The sequence below is a fragment of the Plasmodium vivax genome, chromosome 12 (assembly GCF_000002415.2).
Source record: "Plasmodium vivax chromosome 12, whole genome shotgun sequence".
Classification (NCBI taxonomy): domain Eukaryota; phylum Apicomplexa; class Aconoidasida; order Haemosporida; family Plasmodiidae; genus Plasmodium; species Plasmodium vivax.
The window spans coordinates 295,644-317,967 of record NC_009917.1 but is presented as its reverse complement, the minus strand read 5'-3'; the positions used below and the strand labels follow the sequence as shown (position 1 = coordinate 317,967).

Here is a 22,324-nt window from a genome sequence, read left to right as displayed (position 1 = left end):
GTGGTATACGAAGTTGTATGAAGAAGGGTTTGCAAAATGATAAGAAGTGATGATGCGAAATGATGCCAAACTGCGCGAAGTATACATGCGAAAATATAATTAAAAGAAAGCGTCCACTCCAGTCTTGGAAAAAAAGTACCATGCAAGATAATAATAATTTATGCTCCGTAGTTTCATGGAATTTTTACTACATGCAGTGATATAAAAAAGGGAGAAAAATATATATAAAAAACTCTTTTTTTTTTTTTTTTTTTTTTTTTCCCGATTTTTTATCAAAACAATACGTTATTATATATATAGTTTAGATTAATTTATTTTTTTGAAAAATTAATTTCTTGATTCCTTTTTATTTTTCCTGTTTTTGCGTGATCATTTAGAACTTTATTTGTCAGTTTGCCAATTTGCCAATTTGTCAATTTACCACTTTACCAGTTTGCCAGTTCACCAATTTGCCAATTTGCCAATTTGCTAATTAACCATTCATCTTTTTCCCACTCATCTTTTCCCCTTTTACGTTTATTTTTACAAGCTCCCTTCCCCCATTTCGCTGATTCAATGATTTGCCAATTTGCTTGTTGTCTCTCACCCCCCGTACATACCAAAAAATAATTCATCCATTTCAAAAAAAAAAAATCATTATACGCAATTTGTTTAACAATTTTATCCCCATTTGTGCATTACATACATTTCACTTTTTTCCAACGCGTGCGCGGAATATTTATTTTAAGAGTTGCTTTCCAGTTTTTTGTATACTCCATTTTATTTATCGTTCCATCTGCGAGCCCGCTCCGTAGTCTACATTTCCAGATTGATGCGCTTTTTTTTTTTCTTTTTTTTTCACGCATGATTGACGTCTGACTGATTTTTTGTTTGGTTTTGGTTGACTCTCTCCGTCACGCAGCGCCAATTTGCATACCGGTCAATTCGCATACCCGCCAAGTTGCATACCGGCCAATTCGCATACCGCTCAATTCGCATACCGGCCAAGTTGCATACCCGCCAAGTTGCATACCCGCCAAGTTACATACCCGCCAAGTTGCATACCCGCCAAGTTGCATACCCGCCAAGTTGCTTACCGGCCAATTCGCGTACCCGCCGATACGCCCCTTTGCGCATCCCCCCATCTGCATTTACATCACCGCTCGCACACTCGCCGCCCACCACGTATTCCAACATGCCCGGTAGCACGAAGAGCGACACCAAATTAGAGAACGAAATCCGAGTAAGCTACAAGAGTGATGCTCTAGATTACGTCTACAAAGCAGTTGTCCTGTTTGAAACGCACGATGAAGTGATTTTGTCCGGCGTCGGCAAGGCCATCACCTCGGTGGTTAACGTCGCGGAGATGGTCAAGAGAAGGGCCAAGGGAATACACCAGTGTACCAAGATTTACGAGAAGGAGCACACCATCAAGAGGTAGGCACGAGGGGAGCGCAGAGCTGCATGGTGCTTCGTGCAGTTCATGGAGTGGATGCAGCTCGTGGAGCTATATAGAGAGCCTTTCCGCGCAGTGCATATTCTGCGTGACTGCCTTACCCAGTCAGTGTTCGCCCGTTTAAGGCGCAAATGCGCATAACGCTATGTGGCTAGCCCAATCGACATGCAAACGCACCCCATTTTTTGCACCCCTTTGCAGAGAAGACCCAGCTGCCGCAAAGAAGGATGACAAGGAAGAGGAGGAGAAAAAGTTCGTAGAAGGAGAACCCCAAGAGGGAGAAGAAAACGACAAGAATAAGGAAACGGAAAATAGAATAATTGAATTCAGAACCACCGTCCCGTGCATAAAAATCATTTTAACAAAAAATGATACGAACGTGGACAAAAAGGAAGTAGGCTACCAAGCACCTTTAGATGATAAGGACGTCAATGTCATGACTCCTGATCAAATACTGAAGGAGAAGTCCTACAGACGAAAATGTGAGTTCTTTTTTCACCCACGTGATGGATCATATGGGGGAAAAAATTCCCTCATTTTGCCGCTACTAAAGTTGGGACATCCCGCCCATTCTGCTGAATGAGTCATTTGGCTCTCCATTTTATTCCTTCGCTGCCCATCGTTGAACTGCTTTTTCCCCCCTTCGCAGATAGAACAGGTCGAGGTGGAGACAGATTCAGATCTTCCTACCGCAGGAATTACTATGAGACCCCTATGTGGAACAACAGAAGATTTGAAAAGAGAACTTAAATAACTAAACAGTTTTAACAAAGTAGTTATTTATTTTTTTTTTTCTCCACCAATCTACACTTCGCATGTCGCGTATAGTGCAAAGCATATGTCATATGCCCGAGCCCTACTCCATGCAGTATATCTCGTATCGCATGCCACGCACCGCACATTGCATATGGCACACCGCGCACTTCATATGGCGCACCCCATATCGCGCATCCCATATCGCATGTGGCAGATCTCGAGAGACGCACGACGGGTCGCATATCACGCTTCGCATACCGCACAGCGAAAAATGCGCACGGCTTATCGCGCTGGCACACCTAGCGCAAGGCACATCGCGTAGACCACACCGCATTCATTACGTATATCACACTGCATCCATCGTGTATACCACACCGCATCCATCGTGTATACCACATCGCGCACCACATCTCATCCATCGCGTGTACCACATCGCGTACCACACCGCATCCCGCGCATCCCGTATCGCATTCCTCATAACGCATATTCCAGCCCCCCATTTCCACACGTCATGGTTCTCCAGCCCCCCGCCTTAAGCATTTATTTTTGCCGAGAATTTTGAATAAACGTTTTGTTTTATACGTGTTATATGGGTATGTATGTGTAATGCCACGTGAGAAAGCGCATATTATATTATATCGCAATATATCACATTATATCGCATTATATCGCAATATATCACATTATATGAGATTGTATCACATTGTATCATATCACGTTATATATATTTTTTTTTGAAAAGGTCCTTTCCCCATTTAAAAGGGCAGTTATTTTTAAATGAGTATAATTCTTCCACCACCTCCCCTATATCGAGATAAGGTGTATTAGTGCTACTGTTGCGAATCCCTTGTAATTGTTGGTATGTAGCTTAATTAATTATATATATTGTGTATTTTTATGTGTTTTCGTGGGCAAATTATCCTTCTGTTTCCAATGTTCTCAAGTGTGATTACGAATATGGTTATGATTTTTTTATTTTTTTATTTATTATTTTTTCCAATTAATGTTTAAAGTTAACCAAATTTCCCTATTTTATCAATTTATTAACGTTAGATTAAATTTTTTTTATCTTTCGACATGTTTTATTTATTAATAAAACTATCAGCTTTATATATTAAGAGAAGAAAAAAAAAAAAAAAAAATTCAGCTTTTTAAGAAAAAGCATTAGCTAATCAGTTTAGCATGTTGTTTATTTTTGCGTGTGAGTCCCACTCGTTCGCCGTTGTTCACAGCTTTGCACGAATGGTTAACCTGGGAAGAAAAGCGCTAGGATGTGCGGAAAAATAACGGTGACCTTTTTTGCCAATTCGTTTCGTGACAACTGGGAAAAGACGATGGGGCCACGCAGTTTTGGAACCTGTTTGGCGTGTCTAACAAGTAGTAACAACGGAAAAAAAATAAATGGAAGGTATGGACTGTTTTCATATGGTAAATTTTCCAATGTAAGGAATATATGAGGAGGGATATTTAAATGCACAGGTGAAAGGCATATCAAGTTTGACCAAACTGATTCGTCCATTTCGCGACACGTCACCTTTATGCCTCCTATCCGTTTGCCTACTTTTTGAGTGAATAGCTTTGCCAACTTAACCGCCGTGTGTTTCATGTCAGCATGTAAGAAAGATCATGATGGGCGCCTTTCCTCTTTGCACGCACATCGCATAATGAGTTTGTCTGATGGGTCTACGAAGACCTATTTTTATGGGTATGAAATGCGCCTCCTCTGCGGAGAAGCCTTTTATCCCATTTTCCTCCATTTTATTTTACCCTCCCATTTGTATCAATTCTTTCAAATGGCAAAGGGGAGTTAAAATAAGGGGTCACTTTGCTTCCTTTACGAACACTTTTTACTCGGTCTTTTCTCGAATTAGCAAAAAGGATGTACGAATTTGTTGGAAAAAGTGGGACAAACGGTTGCCTCCGTAAAGGGAAACCCCAATTTGCAGTTATGTAAAAAGCGCAGAATGTATGACCTGTTCATGTAAAAATAAAAGAAAAAGCTAAAATTTGAAGCTATAAAAAAAAAAAAAAAAAATTACGCTTAAAAATGCACAGAATGTATGCCTTGTTCATGTGAAAAAAAGAAAAAAAGGTCACTTTTTCTAATTTAACCTTAACAGTTCGAAAGTTTTTTTTTTCAACGTTGACGTTGATTATAGTAACAACTGTTTGATGGCTACACCGTAGAGAGGGCGGGGGATAGGCAAGCACAGGAACACGGTGTGTGTGTTTGCGTGCCAAGTGTATGTTCGCTTACCAAGTGTATGTTTGCATACCAAGTGTACGTTTGCCCGGTTGGGCGTGCCTTTGCTCGCACGTTCACACGTTTGCTTTCTGCATGTTCGCCTTCCGCATGTGTATGTGCCCCCGTGCGCTTGTACATACATGCGCGTGTTGCGAGAAAGGAGCCCATCCTGACTGCCCTTCCGTGTAACAGCGGAAAAGCAGGAATTGTGGTGCAGCACTTTTTGCAAGAGTTTTATGTGCGGGAAAAATGCAAAAAGGGACGCGCTTGAAAATGCAAATGTACACATGAAGGGCGTATAACCAAGGAACATCAGTTCATCCCACCGCCCTTTCTTTCAGTGCAAGCAATTTTGTAATTGTAAAAAAAGGTTTTTCTTTCATTTCTGTTGCAGATATGTGTTTGTACACGTACATGCATATTCATAAAATACGTGGCACATGTGGAGGAACTTTTTCCAAATAGCAGCCAAGAAAAATGGCATTTCTCGATTTAGTGCCCTTCACTGTGTATACATTGCTTCATGTAATTGTTATGACAATATAATCATTTTTTTTGTGAAGCAGTTGTGCGTATTTACAATGAGCAGTTTAGCAGATCTGTGATCCTTTTCGAAAGTATATATCCCTCAAGGGAGGAGGTATATTATAAAATGTGGTTTTATCAGCCTAGCTGCTAGGAAAATGATATTACAAACGGGAAAAAAAAAAAAATAAATAAACAAAATAAAGCAAAATATAGTAAAGCAAAATAAAGAAGCGAAACAAAAGCTTACGCTAAAGTTTACAAATAATTGTAAACAATGAGCTGTACGAAGCGACGATCGCTTTTCTCCCCGTGTGCTTCCGCTTCATGATTGAATTTATAGGAGAATACTCTTCTCACTGCCTGTAAATTAAAACGTTTTCCAAACGAGTGGTAAACGGGAGTGGAAGCAGCAGAAGAGAGGGGAGGAAAAAGGACGCACGTAGAGGCTCTACACGAGATAAAAAAATGTTGGAGTCATTAGTTGAAAAGCTACTGAACAAATTCCTCGCGCCGTACGTCGAGGGGATTGAGAGGAACCTACACTTGGGGGTATGGTCAGGCAACATAGTTCTAGAAAACCTGAAGCTTAAGCCGCAAATAACAGAAATATTAGATCTCTCATTTAAGATAATCCATGGCAACATAGGAAGAATAAATATACAAATCCCATGGAGTAAGTTGGGGAAGAGTCCCGTATGTGTGCTTATTAAAAATGTACACATATATATAAAACCAAGGAGCTACAAAAAAAGCGAAAATGTGATCATCGAAGAGTTGAGAAGAGCTAAAATGCATAGACTGGAAATGTTGGAGGAAGAAATTTCCCTCATTAAACAACAGAAAAATAAGGAAAAGTCATTGGAAAAGTCTACACTTATATTTAAATTGCTAAATAAAATTATTAACAATATCCATGTAGATATTCAGGACATTTTAATTCATTTTGAAGACCCCGAGAAGAACTTTTCCATCGGATTTATCCTCAAGTCGTCCTCCGTCAAGAATTGTCTTGTGAAGGACAAGAACGCGGCGGAGGCTGCCAGTTCGGGCGCAAACGCGGGTGCAAATGCGGGTGCGAGTGCGAGTGAGGAGTACAAGAAGTTAAATCACATCATCGAGTTCAAGGGGCTGTGCATCTACAGCAACAGTAATATAAGGAAGAAGCGCAGGAGGAGGAAGGGGGAAAAGGGGACAACAGCGGGGGGAGGCAGCAGAAGTGGTCGAAGTGGTCGAAGTGGTCAAAGCGGTCAAAGCGGCAGAAGCGGTCGAAATGGCCAGACGTGCCGAAGTGCCTCTGAGGGGCCCCCCAAGCGGCAGGCCACCAGCGCCTCGTCCGATTCGCTGACGAGGGGCGACCCCGACAAGGACGAAAGGGAAGGCCTGAAGAATAACAGGTCATCTCTGTCCGACGACGAAGATGAAGCAAATGATGTCAGCGGCAGAGTAGACGATATGGACCTTTCGTCCAAGGTAAAGGACGACGCATCCTTTAGTTACGACCAGAACGAGGACCTGACGTTCGAGTCCAAGCTAGGGAGTGCAGACGCAGAAGAAGATCAAAATGGTGATAGTAAGGACAATTACTTGAAGAGAACGCTAACCCAGATTAGCAACTTTCTAAAAGATGACGACAGCAAAATTTTAAACTACTACAACTTTGAGTACCTGATAAAGCCGTTCGACTTGGTGCTGCCAGTGGAGCAGTCCAGCAACAAAAAGGAGCTGAAGGCCAAGCTAGAAATAGGGGAAAAGTGGGAAGGAATTACGCTAACCAGAACGCAAATTACAAAAATTATAGAAATAATGAATGAAGCAAATAAGTCCAGGAATCAGACCAACAAACTGCTGCTAAAATATGCCTGCACAGTTAAGCTAGATATAGAATCGTTACGAAATGAGACCAAAAATGAATTTATGAATCTGTATAACAAAGTTCTTGCGGAGAAGTACAACATATCAACCACGGAGCTGACCTCCCAGGAGATGAACCGGTTGCAAATTTTGTACGACGTGGTTGGGGTGCGCCATCTAGCCAAATGGAGATTGCAGTGTAAAAATACCTTGGAAAAAATTATTGAAGAGAAAAATTTGAAAAAAAAATATCTGTACGACTCTATATATAAGCAGCAGTCCTGGTGGTCCTGGGTTACGGGCAATAAGAAGGACATTGAAAATAAGGTGCAGAGTATTTTAAATAGCGAGCAAGACATTATCAATGAGAAGGAGTTATACATTTTGCAGGAAGCCATGACGAACGAGGATAATTACGATGTGGTCCTTCCAACCAAGTATGATTTTCAGTTCAAGTTGGCAAACTTTTCCATTAACGTGTATGACGATTGCAGGAAGGGGAGAAGGAGACGGGTGCAGCGTCTGCGCGGGGGGTTGCCAGAGCGGGGAAGAGTTAACGCTGATGTGGGCCCTACTGGCGGGAGCGCAACTAACGGTGGACGAACGAAGGGAACTTCCAACCCGAAGAGCACCCCCCTGGGGGAGGACGCCTCCAACAAGTGCTATGGCAACCATTTTGGAGACCCCCTGGGTGAGGAAATATCCCTCAGCGGAAGTGAAGACACCCTGCTGAATAGCTCCCCAGGTGTGAGCTCCTCCAACAGTAACTATATGAAGAAGGGGACCAATTATCAAGAAATTAACATTCTGTCGATAAATTTTTACCAAATATATTCATCCCTATCGTTACAGTCCGTGGTGGACCACAACGATAATGATAATTTCCAGTGGAAGTTCATAATCGAGCTGCAGAACTTCGTAGCAAAGCATAAGAGTAAAGTTTTTATGGAGTTTAGGACCAATAAAAATTTATTCCCCTACAATGTTAGCAGTACAGGGAATAGCCTTTACCAGAATCCAATTTATTACTCTTTGTTACATAGCCAAAGTTTGTGTGCCTATGTCGAGATAAACCACTTAGTAACTGAAAAGGGGAACACCCTGTCTACCCTGTTAAGGTTGAATCCGCTGGAGCTGTACGTGTCTCCCCTGCTCATTAAGAACATCCTGTCCTTTGCCTTTCCCCTGATAGATATCGTTAATAAGAAGCACAAGTCTGTTTTGCGGAGGGGCAAGGGGAGGGGCTCCCTTGCGGGCGACGCCGCGGGCGAGGCGCCCCTGATGGGAGAGCCATTGAGGGAAGTGCTCCCCGGAGAAGTGCTCACCAGTGAAGCGCCCCCCAGTGAAGAGCTCCCCAATGAAGCGCCCCCCAGTGAAGAGCCCCCCAGAAGCGCCGCGGACACGTCGGAGGATGACGAAGAAGACGACGAGGCGCTGCTGCACATCAAGAAGATGGAGCAGACGGAGTTGATAGAGGGGCTGAAGGAGAAGGGAGAAAACGTGTACAACAGAGCAGTCCAGCATTTGCCGGAGCTCTTCGAATTTTACATTCATATATGTGGCCCCATATTGCACTTTGACAATTTGACCAACGGCATTGTCGAATTGCATTTGGGTAATTTGATAGCCAAAACGGAGTGCCCCTGCACCTACCACAAGTTTAACCTGATTTTCGAATTCAACGAAACGCAGATAACGTGTTTGAAGGCGTCTCTGCGGGGGGGCGCGTGCAAGGGTAAGGGTGAGAATGGCTGGGATGCGGGGCGTACCGAGGAGGACATGGCAAATGGAGTGGTCCCCATCCAAGGGGAGTCTCCAAATGGGCAGGAGCTGGAGGAGGGCAAGACTCCCCCCGTGGAAGAACCCCAGCTGAAGGACAGCTACTGCCACCGCGTAAAGGAAAAGACCCAGGAGAGCCAGAAGTTCTACATACTGCAGCCCATCCCTGTAAAGGTGTACGTGGAATACGACTTGAAAATTCTGAAAACGAACATCATTTTGGATGGCATTTTTTTCCAAATTAACCCAGACGCAGTGAGCATCATTCTGGCTGTGCCGACGTCCATCACGAGGTATTTAACTCGCTTTTACTCAAAAAATAAAAAGGAAAAGGACCTTCTCAAAGGTAGAAAGAAAACTTCAGTGGAGAAGAAGGTGGTTTCTTCTTCCAAGGGGGAGGGCAATATCTGCCTGCAGATACCTTCCGCGGAAGGAGCTTCCAAAGAGGGTGACCACGCCAATGATCATGCCCCGAATGAGGTAGAGTCTAAGGCCAACCTGACGGAGGCGAACCAAATTAACAAGCCCGAGGAAGAATCCTTTCTCTACGACATTGACTTTTTAATTAAAAATTCAGCCTTCTCCATTAAAAATGGGAAGAATAGGGAGGTGCTAAAATACGAGGCATGTGGAATATCATACAAAAACTATCTGCAGAAGAAAAAGAAAATTGTGAAGGTTGAAATAGAGCAGTTGTGGATTTGTGACCCCAGCAATAGGCAGCCAATTTTTTTTACCCTGACGAAGAATGTGAATTCGAAGGATATTTTTCTCTTCCGGTCGTTGTCGACTTATTTGGAGGAGAAGCACAACGCGATGGTTAATGGGGGCGCCGCTCAGGGGGGCGCGCTACCACCATTAGCAGGGCCGCGAGGGGAAGTGGAGGGCTCCAATTTGGGGTCTCCAACCGATGGGGGTGAGACCAACGGGGATGCGACCAATGGGGCTACTACCAACGATAAGCTTGTTGGCACCCTCAGGGGGGACAACACCGTGAGCAGAGAGGCCAGCAATGAGGAGAACGGCTCGAGGGGCATAGATCGATTTCAGTCGGCTCAAAGAATAGAGGAATTTATGGAGAGCGGTTTTTCGAGCGAGGGGAAGGAGTGTCCCCCCAGTGATGGGCTCGATGCAGGTGGGCAGGTGAGGAACGGTTCGAGCGAAAGTGGCCCTAACGAGGGGGGAGCGGCGAACCAGGATGCTAGCGGTGTTAGCGGTGTTAGCGGTGTTAGCGGTGTTAGCGGTGTTAGCGGTGTTAGCGGTGTTAGCGGTGTTAGCGGTGTTAGCGGCGATGGCGGTGTTAGCGGCGATGGCGGTGTTAGCGGCGATGGCGGTGTTAGCGGCGATGGCGACGACGACGACTTCATGGACGCCATCGAAGAGAAGCAGCTGTCCATCAACCTGCAAATCCTGCAGAAGCAAAACCAAATCAACCGGGCCGAGACGCACGTGAATTTGATCATCAGCGATATAGAACTGCATTGGAAGTACAAAACGATCAAGCAAATATTCAAAACGATGAAGGAGTACAAGAAAAAGCTGCAGTACGGAATTGAGAAGGACATGAAGTATATAAAAAATAAGTTAAAGAACGAGGAGGAGTTAAAAAATTATAAGATGTTCATTTCGGAGCACACCCTGAGGAGTGTGCAGGAGACCCTAAATAATGTGAAGAATTCTTTGAACATTTTGGACATCGAGTCTGCCAAGAAGAACAGTGAGGCGGAGTTGGAGGGGGAGAATGATGAAACCGCGTGTGCAGGTGATGGCACACATGTAGGAAGCGCTCAGATGGGGCGCCCGCCAGTACACCCCGGGGGGGGTAACCTCCTGGAGCCAGTGGGAAGAGATGTTCATCTGGATGGCAGCAGTGTACGAAGTGGTGCTCAAAGCGGTGGCTCTCACAGCGTTGGCGCGCACAGCGGTGACGATTCCGAGGGGGACATCCTGAGCAACGGGCTGAAGAACGCCCTGCCGAAGCTGCACGGGCAGAAGAACTCCTACGTGAAGTACTTCTTCAACTGCTACGTCAAGAACGCCTCCCTAGCCTTCTGGCAGAAGAGGAAGATCTTCTCCAAAATTCAAGTGAGCAGCATATACTACGAAAATAAAGTGTACTTAAATTTTGACCAAAAAATGTTCGTGAATATTGAAAAGGGCATCATATCGATGAATAGCAAAAATATCATTTCGAACAATATAAATGATTACACGTATGATTTGTTCATTTCGAGGAGGAGCAGACGGTTTGGCGCAGCCGATTTGGAGAAGGTGAAGCCCAGTGAGGATGGCAAAGGGGAGAATGTGAAGACCCTCTCGGAGAGACGAAACAGTAAAGACATTTTAAACTACATCAGTGTGGATAACCTATCTGAGGAAATAAAAAAAAAAAAAAAAAAAAAATCAAACAGGCAGAAAAGGCAGGATTTATTTGTTGGGAAAATTAAGGTGTACAAGGATAGAAGAAATTACAACATCTGTTTGCTTTGCGATATATCTAGCATATACTACATTTTTTACCTGCGCGATTTGAAGTTATTTCTGGAGTATCTGGATGATGGCATTTTGAATGTCTTTATAAGTAAGTCCTACAAGAAGGTGGTGCAGGTAGCTCAGGCGAAGTACTTTCTCTTCCACTGCACCATCTCCGACCCTGTGGTTATCATCCCGGAGGATAAAAATATAATTTATAATTATCGCGGGGAGGTTAAGGACGTGTCCAAGTGCTCCAAGGCGAGCATCAACGGGGGCGGGACTGCCAGCCGCGGGGGGAACTCCATCCCCTACATCGAGTCGTATTTGAAGTTCCATTTGGGCACTGTGAAATTTAAGAACTCGTACACGGTGAATTACACCCAGGGGATCGTCCAAGAGCAGCGAAGGGCGCTGCGCGAGAGGAGGAGGGGCAGACGCCGAGCAAGGCGGGGGGGAGCCGCACTCCATGGGGGAGAAGCAATCCAGGGGGGAGCGGCAACCCAGGGGGGAGCCACCCCGAGGACGCGTCGAAAGGGAGCCCCCTGCAGCGATAAAGGCGGCAGCTCGACCACAGAAAATGAGGAACTAGAAAAAAATGAGAGGACAGCAAGCGGCGGTGGGAAGTACGATTTTACCCTCTATGTCGATTTGCTAGACATGGAAAGTCGCGCGTGTGAAAATGGGGGAAGTACCAACATAGAGGGGAACATTCTACAGAAAGTGAACATCGGATTATGCCTAGTCAGCAGCAAGGAGGGTGTTTTTATATATTTCAGTGGGAGCGACTTTTGCCTGGATTTGACCGTCTTTCAGTTGGCCTTTCTGCTGGACATTATTAATGAGAACTTTTGCTACAAGGGGTACTTCCCCATGTGCTTCATTTGCGACAGGGGCGTGAACATCGACAGCATGTTGAACGCGGAGTGGTTCCGCAGGGGGAACATCAACTTGGGGAACCTCGGTGTGCGCCGCGGGGGGGAGGTGAAGGAAGCGGAAGAGGGGAACGCGGCGGAAGAGGGGAAAGCGGCGGAAGAGTCTAACCAGACGAACGCTGTGAGGCCGCGAAACCCATCCGCGAGCGAACCCGCGAGGAAGCACGGGCTGAAGCTGTACCTGTACATAAATCTGGAGAGCCTAAAGATCAAAACCTCCTTTGACGGAAACACCCCAGTGGCCATAATAACGTTCCAAAACATAAGCATCTCGTTCCACCTAGTCCTCCTAGATTTTTACTACATCTATTTTTTTGACCTTTATAGCAACTCCCTCTACATTGATGATGTGAGAAAGAACTCCATCAACTACTACAAGCGGGTGGCTTACTGCTGCATTGAGAATGAGGCAAGCAGGGGGAAGAGGAAGAGGGGGGGCAAATATTCCGAGGAAAAAATGAGGGTGAATTTTGTGAGGGAGAATGCAGAGGCCAAGATATCTCTGATTAAGAACACGAGCATGTCGGTGAATAGCAACTCTTGCGTTTCGAATCTGGACGAGGAGAACAACCTGAGCAGCAGCGCTGCGGGGGGGAGCAATCCGGCGGTGGGAAGCAGCGCCGCTATGGGAAGCAACCAGGTGGCGGGGGACCACTGCACTACCCCACCCGCAGCTCCGAAGGACTACAAATCCCTTCTGCAGTACATGTTCGAGAGCAACGTATTTCTGAGCGAGGAAAAAAAGAAGAAAAGGCAAAAGGGCATCAAAATCAGAATCAATTCCTTTATAGAGGATATCCTCCTGAGCATAGAATTGGATGACGCGTACATCTGTTGCTTTTTTATCATTTTCATGGATATTTATAAATTCCTCTCCACCGGTTTTAACCTGAGCACGTTGCATCTGTACCCGAAGCCGTCTCCCTACATCGTTTCGGCGAAGGAGCCGGGAAGGAAGAAAAGGGGGAAGAAAGTGGCCGGGGCGCATGACCGTTCGCATGACCGTTCGCAGAATGATGTCCCCAATGTAGGAAAGGGTAAAGATAATTTGAAAGAGCATAAGAGGGAGACCCACGTGGGAGAAGCGAACAGGCATGGCGAGAGTGCGAAAAGATATGCTGTGGAGAATATCAGGATAGAGGAAAATGTGTTCAAATCGGAGGCGAAAGGTGAGACGGAGGGGGGTGGACTCCATTCCAAGCAGGAGAGGATTACCCCCATTGGGGGGAAAGAAGGAGGAGGGGGAGGAGAAGCGGAGGGCCACAACCCGGGGGATGGAGACAAAAACATATCGAGAGGAAGCAGCATGAATTCTAGTCGGTTCAAAATTATTAGAGAGCGCATGGGGAGCGAGAAAAACCAAACCATAACCAACATAAATGAAATTTTAAAATTGGACAATAAGCCTATTCACATAAGCTTTAAAGTTAACAACGGGAACTTCATTGTCTTCACAGATTTGGAGAATGTGGCTCACCCGATTTTGATGTGGTCCAATAACTTCGTCTTTAGCTTCTCCCTCCTGAACAAGTGCATAATATTTAGGAAAATCTACGCCGTAAATAGCAAAATAAAGCGAATTAACTATGTGAGCAGTTTTTCCAGCGATGAGAGTAGGAGGAGGAAGGAGAATCGGGTGAGGGGTGAATCCCCCAAAGATGTGTCTAACCCATTGCACAATTACCACAAGAAGAAAATTTTGCTGTGTGATAATTTAAATGTTAAAGGGGAAGCGATATACGAGTCAGTCGACACGAAGAAGGAGAATTACATTTTGAAAGCGAACGTGAGGAAGAGGGAGTACCCGGAGTTTATCTCCGTTTTTGAGCTTGACATTCACATTGGGAATTTTGACATACGGCTGTCGAATGATGACGTGGAGATTTTGCTGAGGGCCTCGTCCACGCTGTTCGGCGACGTGCCCAGCTCGTACACCAACATCGCCGTGGGGGCCGTGATCCCCCCGGTGACGTTCATCCACACGAAGATAAAGAACAAGTTTATGAGGAACAACATTTACTTTGTGATGAGGGAGGCGCGGGGGGGCCAGGTGGAAGGCGCGAGAGAAGCGAGCGGCACGAATGATGCGAATGATGCGAATGATGCGAATGGTGCGAATGATGCGAACGGTGCGAATGATGCCGTGGCTGGGAGAAACGCGCGAGATGGCGAGCAGAACCCCGCGCAGGAGCTACAAATCACGAACATAAATAAGCTGAAAGGGAGGAAGAGGAGAAGGAGAGCGGTCGCGGGGGCTGACCTTACCAATGGGGCGGAAGCTGTGAAGCAGGAGGGGGACGCCGCAGCGGAAGAGAAGCTGCCAGTGGGAATGAACCCCCTTAAGGAGGAAAAGGGGATGATAGTTACAATGAGGAAGCAGAATAAAGGCGAGGTAGACCTATCCGAGTCGAGCAACAACGTGATTGAATCATTTTCGTATAACGCTTTGTCGGAAATTTCAACGGACTCCAATTTGACGATCCTCTCCGATTCGTCCTCCACAGAGTCGTACACATCGAGCAGGATATTCTCCAGCAAATGCAGATTGCAGAACGAGTGTGAGTTGAGTAGCGGAAATGAACAGACAAACAGCTACCGAGACATCAAAATAATGATAAGGCTACACAATGTGAAGTGCACCTTCATCGACGATATTAGGAATTCCATCGTGCCAATCATCCGGACCATCATGAGTATGAGCATCTGTTTGAATTTTTACACCGATGAATGTTCCTACAATATAAACGACTTGAATTCTAAGGTAGAATATTTTAACAATTGCATTGGAGATTGGGAGCCCTTTCTGGAGAAATGCAACATCTCGTTGGACATCCACAAGATACTTCCGAATGATGCCTATAGTGAGGATGACGAGTCGAGCAAATCTCCCATCAGCATAATAAAGATAAATAGCGTAAACGCTTTGTGGTTTAATATAACCCCTCAGTTAGTTAACCTCCTCTTTCTGTTCCTTCCTGTGTTTACGGAGAAGGTACTTAACGGGCTGAAGAAAAAGGAAAACAACCGATGCATGCCCAGCAATACACTCGAGAAGGAAGAAAAGGAGGGGTCTTCTCATTTGTCCCTTTTTAATAACAATTGTGATAGCGTTTCCGCTGAGCTGGATGAGAAAAATTTTGGGATTAAAAGCAAGAGCATTTATGAAGATTGCTCGTCCGTTTTTGAATCAGTTCCTGGTGATATGGATGCCGGCAAGGAGACGGATTTCCATTTGGATGACTTCCTCAAGAAGGAGGAAAATCGCAACAGTTACGATTGCATGAGGGATAACTCCGTTGTTTATTACGTCAACTTGACGAGCGATTTTTTCTACGCCTTCGTGATGCCAGAGAGTACTCTGGAAGAGGCGAAGAAGAGGCGCCCCTGTGCAGCTGCCAGGGGGGGGTTTCCCACGGGTGTGGTGAAGCGGGAGAAACGGGAGAAGCAGGAGCAGGAGCAGGGGCAGCAGCCGGGGCAGCAGCAGAAAAAGGGAGGAACGACCCCCGGCTGGGCATCCCCCCAGATGGCGTCTCACACCCCGATGGGCAGTGCCAACGGGCGTCATAGAGCTAAAACGGATAATGCTCACAGGGAAGGAAGCGACGATGACGGTTCCGCGTCCGATTGGGCAGCGGAGAAAGCGGAGAAAGAGGAGAAGTGTGCCCCCGAGCTGTATGCCAAAATTGTAACCACGAACGAGTTGGTCTCCCTAGATCGACTGCTCGTCAACGAGATTGCCAACAACTCCTTGATAGAGAAGAAGTGCCTGTACCTGTACCTCATCCCAATTCCCCCCACAAATGTGGTGAACATTATACATGATATGTTTGCCGAGGTGAGCAGGAGGGACATCGTGCTGGATTTGATGATAACGAAGAATCCGAAGAAGACCATCGAGAATTTGCTGGCCTACAGCCAGGGGCGGGGGCGCGCAAAGGAGGCCACCAAAGGGGGGGCAAGCGATCCCACCGTAGGTGTTAACGCCACCCCCAGTTTTATTGCAAATTTCCACCCGAATTCCAGCTGCAAAGGGGCGACGTCCCAGGGGGGGGAGGAAAGCGGCTACGACAACAACAAGTATAACGCAAGCACCGTTACGGATGAAAGGGGGATGACGGAAAAAACGATCGAGGGCACCGACATCGGGGTGGACGAAATGGAGCACTTGGGGGGGGAGGAGGCCTCGGCGCATTTGAGGAGTGACGATTTGTTCGCCTCGAATGATGATTTGTCTGCGCAGGGGGAGCTACCGGAGGAACTGCAGGAGGGGGAACTCCTTGACGATGAAGAGGGCACTTCCAAAGGGGGCAGTGAAGACGAGGTGGAGGAGACATACTCGGTGGAAAGCAGAAGTAGCCCCAGCGAAAGCCACTACTTCAAGTACAGCCAAAGGAGGAGAGAGATGGGGAACTCCATTTTCGCCTCGAACAAATTCGTGGGGCCCTTTCTGAAGAACTGTGAGTGTGTTATTATAAATTTGATCAAGAACAGCTGCACCACGCTGACCACATCGCTGAAGAGCAGCAGCGTGATTCACATGATGAATCCGCGCGACTATATTTTTGATGAGGCGTATGGCGGCGGAGAGGACGCCTCGGCGGGGAAGAGGCAGTGCGGGGGTAAGCCACACGGGGGGAAGCGGCACGCCGATAAGCTACTCGTAGATAAGCTGCACGCGGGTAAGATGCACACCGATAAGCTGCACGCGGGTAAGATGCACACCGATAAGCTGCACGCAGATAAGCTACTCGTAGATAACCTACTCGCAGATGAGCAGGGCAAGTGGGAAAGGCTGAATGCCGAGATGGAGAGGCAGACGAACCTGGCCTGCAAGTACCGGCTGAAGAACAATTACCTTCCGCAAACCTCCCTCGCGGAGACAGTGTGCGAAATTATATCGCCCATGCCGAATTACAAAATATTGTTCATGTCCTCGACGGTTCGAATTGTAAACAAGTGTGGCATTCCCCTGGAGTTTTGTTTCTTCGATGGAACGAGGAACCCCATCTTGCTGACGTCTCTGGAGAATAGGACCATACCGATTAGCACGCTGTACCCTAATCATAGTGACTCGTTTAAAAATTATAAAGTGTCAAACAGTTTGAATGTAAATCCGAATATAAAGTTGCGTCAGAAGAATAACAACTTGAGTTTCACGGTCATTTTGAATCATGAGTATTTGCTGTCCACCCCCGAGTGTGCGTTTTGTGGCCCCTCACATGTCTACCTGTCCTTCAAGCCGATAAATCTGGTAAGCGAGGAGAACGCGTATTACGAGGTGGTCAGTTCGAGGGGCAAAGGAGAGGTTCCCAGGGGGAGAGGCCTCAAAGAAGAAGGTACCTCTGTTGGCGGCATACCAAATTTTAGTAGAAATAACCAGTTGGATTGTTCCAAAGCGGAAGGGTCTACTTCCCCGGGGGGGGAGACATACACACCAGATGGGTCACCTCCCAAGAATGGCGCAAACGAGCTGATGGACACCTCCTCCATCAGCAGCGAAAAGGGATGGTCCGACATTTTCAGCTCAGATATTAACCAAGGGACGTATGTGAAGAAGTGCAAAATTAAGGACAGCAATAGTTACCTCTACTTCTTGGTAAAAATTGAGAATAAGATAAGTGCCCTACCTGCAGAGAAAAATATGAAGATCATCACGATATATCCCCATGTGAGTGTAGTGAACGCCATTCCTGCGCTGGTGGATATCATAATAACTTCGGAAATTTCGGAGGAGAAACAGAACGATTACGTGTATGAGGAGAAGGGGAAGATTGACCTTTTAAAAAACAAAAAGGTGAAGTTGTTGAGGCAGTGCGAGGAGATCAATGCGTACCTGGGTAAGCTCGCGTCGGTTAAGCAGGTCAGTTGTGGGGGTAGTTCCGTAGGCGGCACAACTGCTTCGGCTTCTGGTGGGCCCATCGCTGCTGGTGGCGGCCAGGCAAATGACCATGTGTGGGGGAAGGGCGCGCAGAACAACGAGCGGGTGTACGTGCACGAGTTGAAGCGGCTGGAAAAGGAAATAAGCAACATCGATGAGGAGATAAAAATGAAGAAAAAGGAGCTCTCCTCCTGCACGTCGAACAAAGCCTACGTGAACAAGCGGTTGAACCCCTTTTCAATCTTTTACATATATGAAATAAAGAAGTATAGCTGCCTCAATATGAAGATGAAAATTGGAAACTCGCAATGTGAGTGGTCCGACAAGTTATTCCTGCTGGAGGATGACGAAGAGTCGGTTATGAGATTTTCCCTAAATTTTAAACGCTTCGCTTCGGTAGAGGTGGAGTTAATAAAAAACTTCAGTGGCTATTTCACCTCGTTGAGTAGCATCCTGGGGAATAAGCAGCTGTACATTTTTTCGCTCCCCAGATGTTTTATTGACAGAACGGGTCTGGGCATCAAGGCTATTAACTCTAATAAGTACTACCCCATCATTAACGGGATAACACTGTTAGGGGATAATTCACAAATCGATTTGCTGCTACCCCATAAGACGTACCACAATGAGTTTCTACGGTCTTGTCGAAATGGGGGCAGAAGTTACGAAGTGGGGGGGGAAGACACTTTTATCGATTACAGCGACATTTTCAACGATTTTAATTACCCCTGTCCGAATGATAACTCGCTGATATTGTTCAAGGCGACTTTACCCCCTATTGGTAGCTACACGGAGACGAGTGTGGCGTGTAAGAATTTTTTTTACACCTTTTGCCTGAACACGGAAAAGATTAAGACGACGAATATACCCTATATCATTAGTCGGATAATCACTGTGGTGCCTCAGTTTATCATTAGCAATAAGTTGAACCACCCCATCCTGGTGAAGCAGTTTCAGACGGACAAGATCCAGGGGGTTCGGCAGAATGACACCTCTCCGCTGTACTTCCCGAAGAAGCAGGGCCTTCTGCTCTTCCGGTTTAAGGCGCTGGAGGGGGGTAGCGGTGTTGGCGGTGTTAGCGGCGGTTGCGGTGTTAGCGATGTTAGCGTCGTTGGCGATGATGAGCGTGCCAGTCGGAAGAGGGAGGACCAGGCGCCCCCCCCCTGCAAGCAGTACAAGGTAAGCAAGAACCCGTTTTGGTCGTCCGTCATCTTCCCGAGCGAAAACTTCGTGGGAACCAACTACATGGTCGTCAGCAACAGTTGTGTGAAGGAGGAAAAATCGGATGTGTACGTAATTACCTGTATCCCTGACATGGGCACGAAAAATATAATCATAGAAAGGCTCAACAACAATATGAAGAGAGGCTTTATTGCCTACAACTGTTCCAGCCTGGCAAGGTACTTTAAAATAAGAACCTTCCACGATGATACTAAGCACCTCAAAATGGATGAAGAAGAAAATTATAAATTTGAAAAAAATATCTTTTTAAAAAACTTCCTAAGTACAGCTGACATGGAGCATTATTTTAACATCGAGTATGACCAGTATAGTTACCTCGGCTGGGTTAACCCCTTCATATATGTTACGCGAAATGTGCAGATTGAAATTGTTCTGCATGACATGAAGACCATCCCAAGGACTCCCTTCATATTGAAATTCGCTCAGTATAATTACGCACAGAAGCTATTTCAGGTGTATTATTATGATGTGATTTTTAGCGTCTCGATAGAGTATATTCAAGACTTAATAACGATTAGGTTGTCTCACCGGATTGACATCTCTCGGGGGGTATCCCAGGTTGGGGGGGGAGCTTCCGGCACCACCTCGTACGCTTATGACTCGCGCGAGGGTGGAAGAGCTTCCAAAAATTCGCTGGACATGCAGGAGTACCACAAGATAGAACCCGCTGAGGGGGGGTACGCGTTGAGGGACAGGAGTGGCCACGAAGTGGTCGTCGCGAGGAGCGCCAAGGGGGGCGGCGGCTATGTGCAGAAGAGGATGATGATAGGTCACAGCGAGTATAACTATGTAAAATGCGGAGCGGAGCAGGACTGGGGGGGAGAAGCCGATGGGGGAGGAAGCGGCGGGAGCGGCTGCGTAAACGGGGGGAGCGGTCATGGGCGCGGCTATGGCAACTACTACTACGGCGCGGGCCGGCGGGAGGAAGCCGTGAAGATGATCAGCAACACGTACAGAAACGTGCACGTAATTATCAACGTGACCCAAATAGGGGTGAGCATCATTTCGAATATCCTGAAGGAGGAGGTGTTCTTCATCGAGCTGTCGAAGCTGTGCGCCCTCTTTTATATGAAGAACGAGGAAGAAGTTATTGACATCAAAATTACGGACGTGCAGGTGGACTGTCAGCTCGAGTCCTGTGAGAAATGTGTGCTGTTGGCGAACCGCGGCATAAGCACGAACAATGGGAAAGGCGGTGGGGTAGCAGGCACATCAGGAGGGGCTTCTACAGGGAACAGCGAAAACGAATTGAAGAGGATTAAAAATGCGTATGGCCACCACCCCCAGGCAAGTCGTGCCGCTGGGGTCAGCGGTGGGGGAGTGGCTACCAAGGGCAGTTACGTGAGCGAGATGGACGAGCTGTACGGCAGCAGCGGTGTCAGGGGTGTCAGGGGTGTCAGCGGTGTTAGCGGCATCGGCGGCATCGGCGGCATCGGCAGCAGCGACCTAATCGGTAGGAGACCTGCTGAGGGCGGGCCCGGAATCATGGGCAAAGGCATGAACACAAATGATGAGAAAATTTTCCTAAACATTTATGTGGAGAGGTCCTTCATATCTCATAAGGACGTGATTTTCAAGAAGATACAGGTTTCCCTGGACGACGTGGAAATCGAAATGGACGCGGAAACGTTAAATGGAATTAACCTGCTCATAGCAGAGTACATCGAAGGGATAAGCGTCGTGCAGAAGAAGAACCTGCTCTATGAGGAGATCCAAAAGTGGACCATTTTACCCGTCTACGTGAATTACAAATCGCCAGACATCCCACTAGCCATAAATATACAGTACATGCAGATAGACAAATTTACGCTGATTGTATGGTGCTCCTTTTTACTAGACAAAATGCACATGATGAGTGATTTGCTCAGAATCGGTTTGCGAATATTGATGGTGTCTGGCAAGCTAGAATTGCTAGGAGCTCCTGTCACCCTCAATCAGGAAATCTTTAACAACATCCGTGTTAGCTTAAAGTCGTTTTATGCCTTGTTGAAGGATAAGTACAGCCATTCTATTTTGGCCTGTCTAGGGTTCATCGTGGGGTATAGCAGCCTGATTAACATACCGAAGATTCCCCTCGAAATTGGAAGGAATACCATAGGGCTAGCCGTTTACGCCGTGGATAATGTAAGTGTGGGCATTGGGAGCTTCCTCTCCAATTTGACCTTCGATGCAGAATACATCAACAGGAGACAGAAGGAGAGGAACTTTAAAACAAACACGAATATGAAAGAGGGGCTCCTAAGTGCTGTAAAGAACATTGGCGAGGGCGTCCTAAGCCTCTCCAACATTGTTACGAAGCCAATTGAGGGTGCCCAGAAGGAAGGTGTTGGTGGGTTTTTCAAAGGGATAGGTAAAGGGGTAGCTGGGTCGTTGGTCAAGCCGCTAGATAAAGTGGGCCAAGCCGTATCAGATGTTACGAGAGGCATAAAAGCAGAGGTGTCCAAACCGATTGGAGGACATAAGTACAAAATAAAGAGACATAGAAAGCCAAGAATGTTATGGGGAGAATATGGGAAGATAAAAGAGTACAATCTGCATGAAGCGGAATTGAGGGAATGTCTAGGGTTGAAATTTTCAAAAAATATTATGAAATGTTTGACGATACATAAACAGGAGAATCACCCCCCTGCCCATTATTCTTTGCTGCTCTATCCGAAGGTTATTATTTATGCCAATTTGTATGCCAGCATGTTTGTTGGTGGTAAGAATGGCGAATTTCTGGGGGAGAAGAAAAGCGTCGGGGGGGGTGATATCGTCATTTGGTCGCTCAGGATTGAGGACATCTCCGAGATAAGGGCCTCCAGCCACGGGGTGATAATCCGCACGGGGAACTCCAGCAACCTCGTGTACAAAATCCCCTGCAACAACGCGCTTTTGATAAACAAGATTTACCGCGAGCTGCACAGCTCCAGGAGCTCCATCAACTCGACCCTCATCCTGGGCGACGCGCCCTCCTCGCCGCGCGTTTAGCGGTTCGGGGTAGCAGTTTGGGGTTAGCACTTTGGGTTTAACATTTTACGTTTTGCTTTTTACGTTTTGCGTTTAGCACTGTGTCTCATTTTACGTGTGACATTCCACATAAGGCATTCCCCATGTGGCAGTGTGCGCTCCGCGGCGGATCCTTTTTTTGCGAGCGCAGAGCTCGGTGGGCCGTTGGTCTGGCCAAGCCCCCACTCCGCATCTGCCGCGCGCACCCGCATCGT

At 46.6% G+C, this 22,324-nt stretch overlaps 2 protein-coding genes across 2 annotated transcripts, besides 19 other annotated features; both read left to right on the top strand.

Annotated features, from left to right (window-relative positions):
* Nucleotides 1-1,174: 1,174 nt before the first annotated feature.
* On the top strand, nucleotides 1,175-2,739 carry PVX_083215 (hypothetical protein, conserved; the record flags this gene model as incomplete). Its single annotated transcript, XM_001614192.1, has 3 exons — nucleotides 1,175-1,416; nucleotides 1,637-1,917; nucleotides 2,085-2,739. The coding sequence occupies 3 exons, from the start codon at nucleotides 1,175-1,177 to the stop codon at nucleotides 2,183-2,185; spliced, it is 624 nt and encodes a 207-aa protein (XP_001614242.1). The 3' UTR covers nucleotides 2,186-2,739.
* Nucleotides 2,187-2,209: a microsatellite.
* A 1,050-nt stretch (nucleotides 2,740-3,789) lies between the features above and the next one.
* Nucleotides 3,790-3,809: a microsatellite.
* Nucleotides 3,810-4,185: 376 nt separating this feature from the next.
* Nucleotides 4,186-4,215: a microsatellite.
* Nucleotides 4,216-5,429: 1,214 nt separating this feature from the next.
* PVX_083220 (hypothetical protein, conserved) lies at nucleotides 5,430-22,091 on the top strand (the record flags this gene model as incomplete). Its single annotated transcript, XM_001614193.1, has 1 exon — nucleotides 5,430-22,091. One exon carries the CDS (start codon nucleotides 5,430-5,432, stop codon nucleotides 22,089-22,091), a length of 16,662 nt encoding a protein of 5,553 aa, XP_001614243.1.
* Nucleotides 6,333-6,364: a microsatellite.
* Nucleotides 6,755-6,821: a microsatellite.
* Nucleotides 7,051-7,073: a microsatellite.
* Nucleotides 7,113-7,135: a microsatellite.
* Nucleotides 9,413-9,437: a microsatellite.
* Nucleotides 11,989-12,023: a microsatellite.
* Nucleotides 12,480-12,524: a microsatellite.
* Nucleotides 12,857-12,882: a microsatellite.
* Nucleotides 13,038-13,060: a microsatellite.
* Nucleotides 16,228-16,398: a microsatellite.
* Nucleotides 17,268-17,329: a microsatellite.
* Nucleotides 17,860-17,879: a microsatellite.
* Nucleotides 19,450-19,472: a microsatellite.
* Nucleotides 19,769-19,883: a microsatellite.
* Nucleotides 20,659-20,683: a microsatellite.
* Nucleotides 20,986-21,021: a microsatellite.
* Nucleotides 22,092-22,324: the final 233 nt, after the last annotated feature.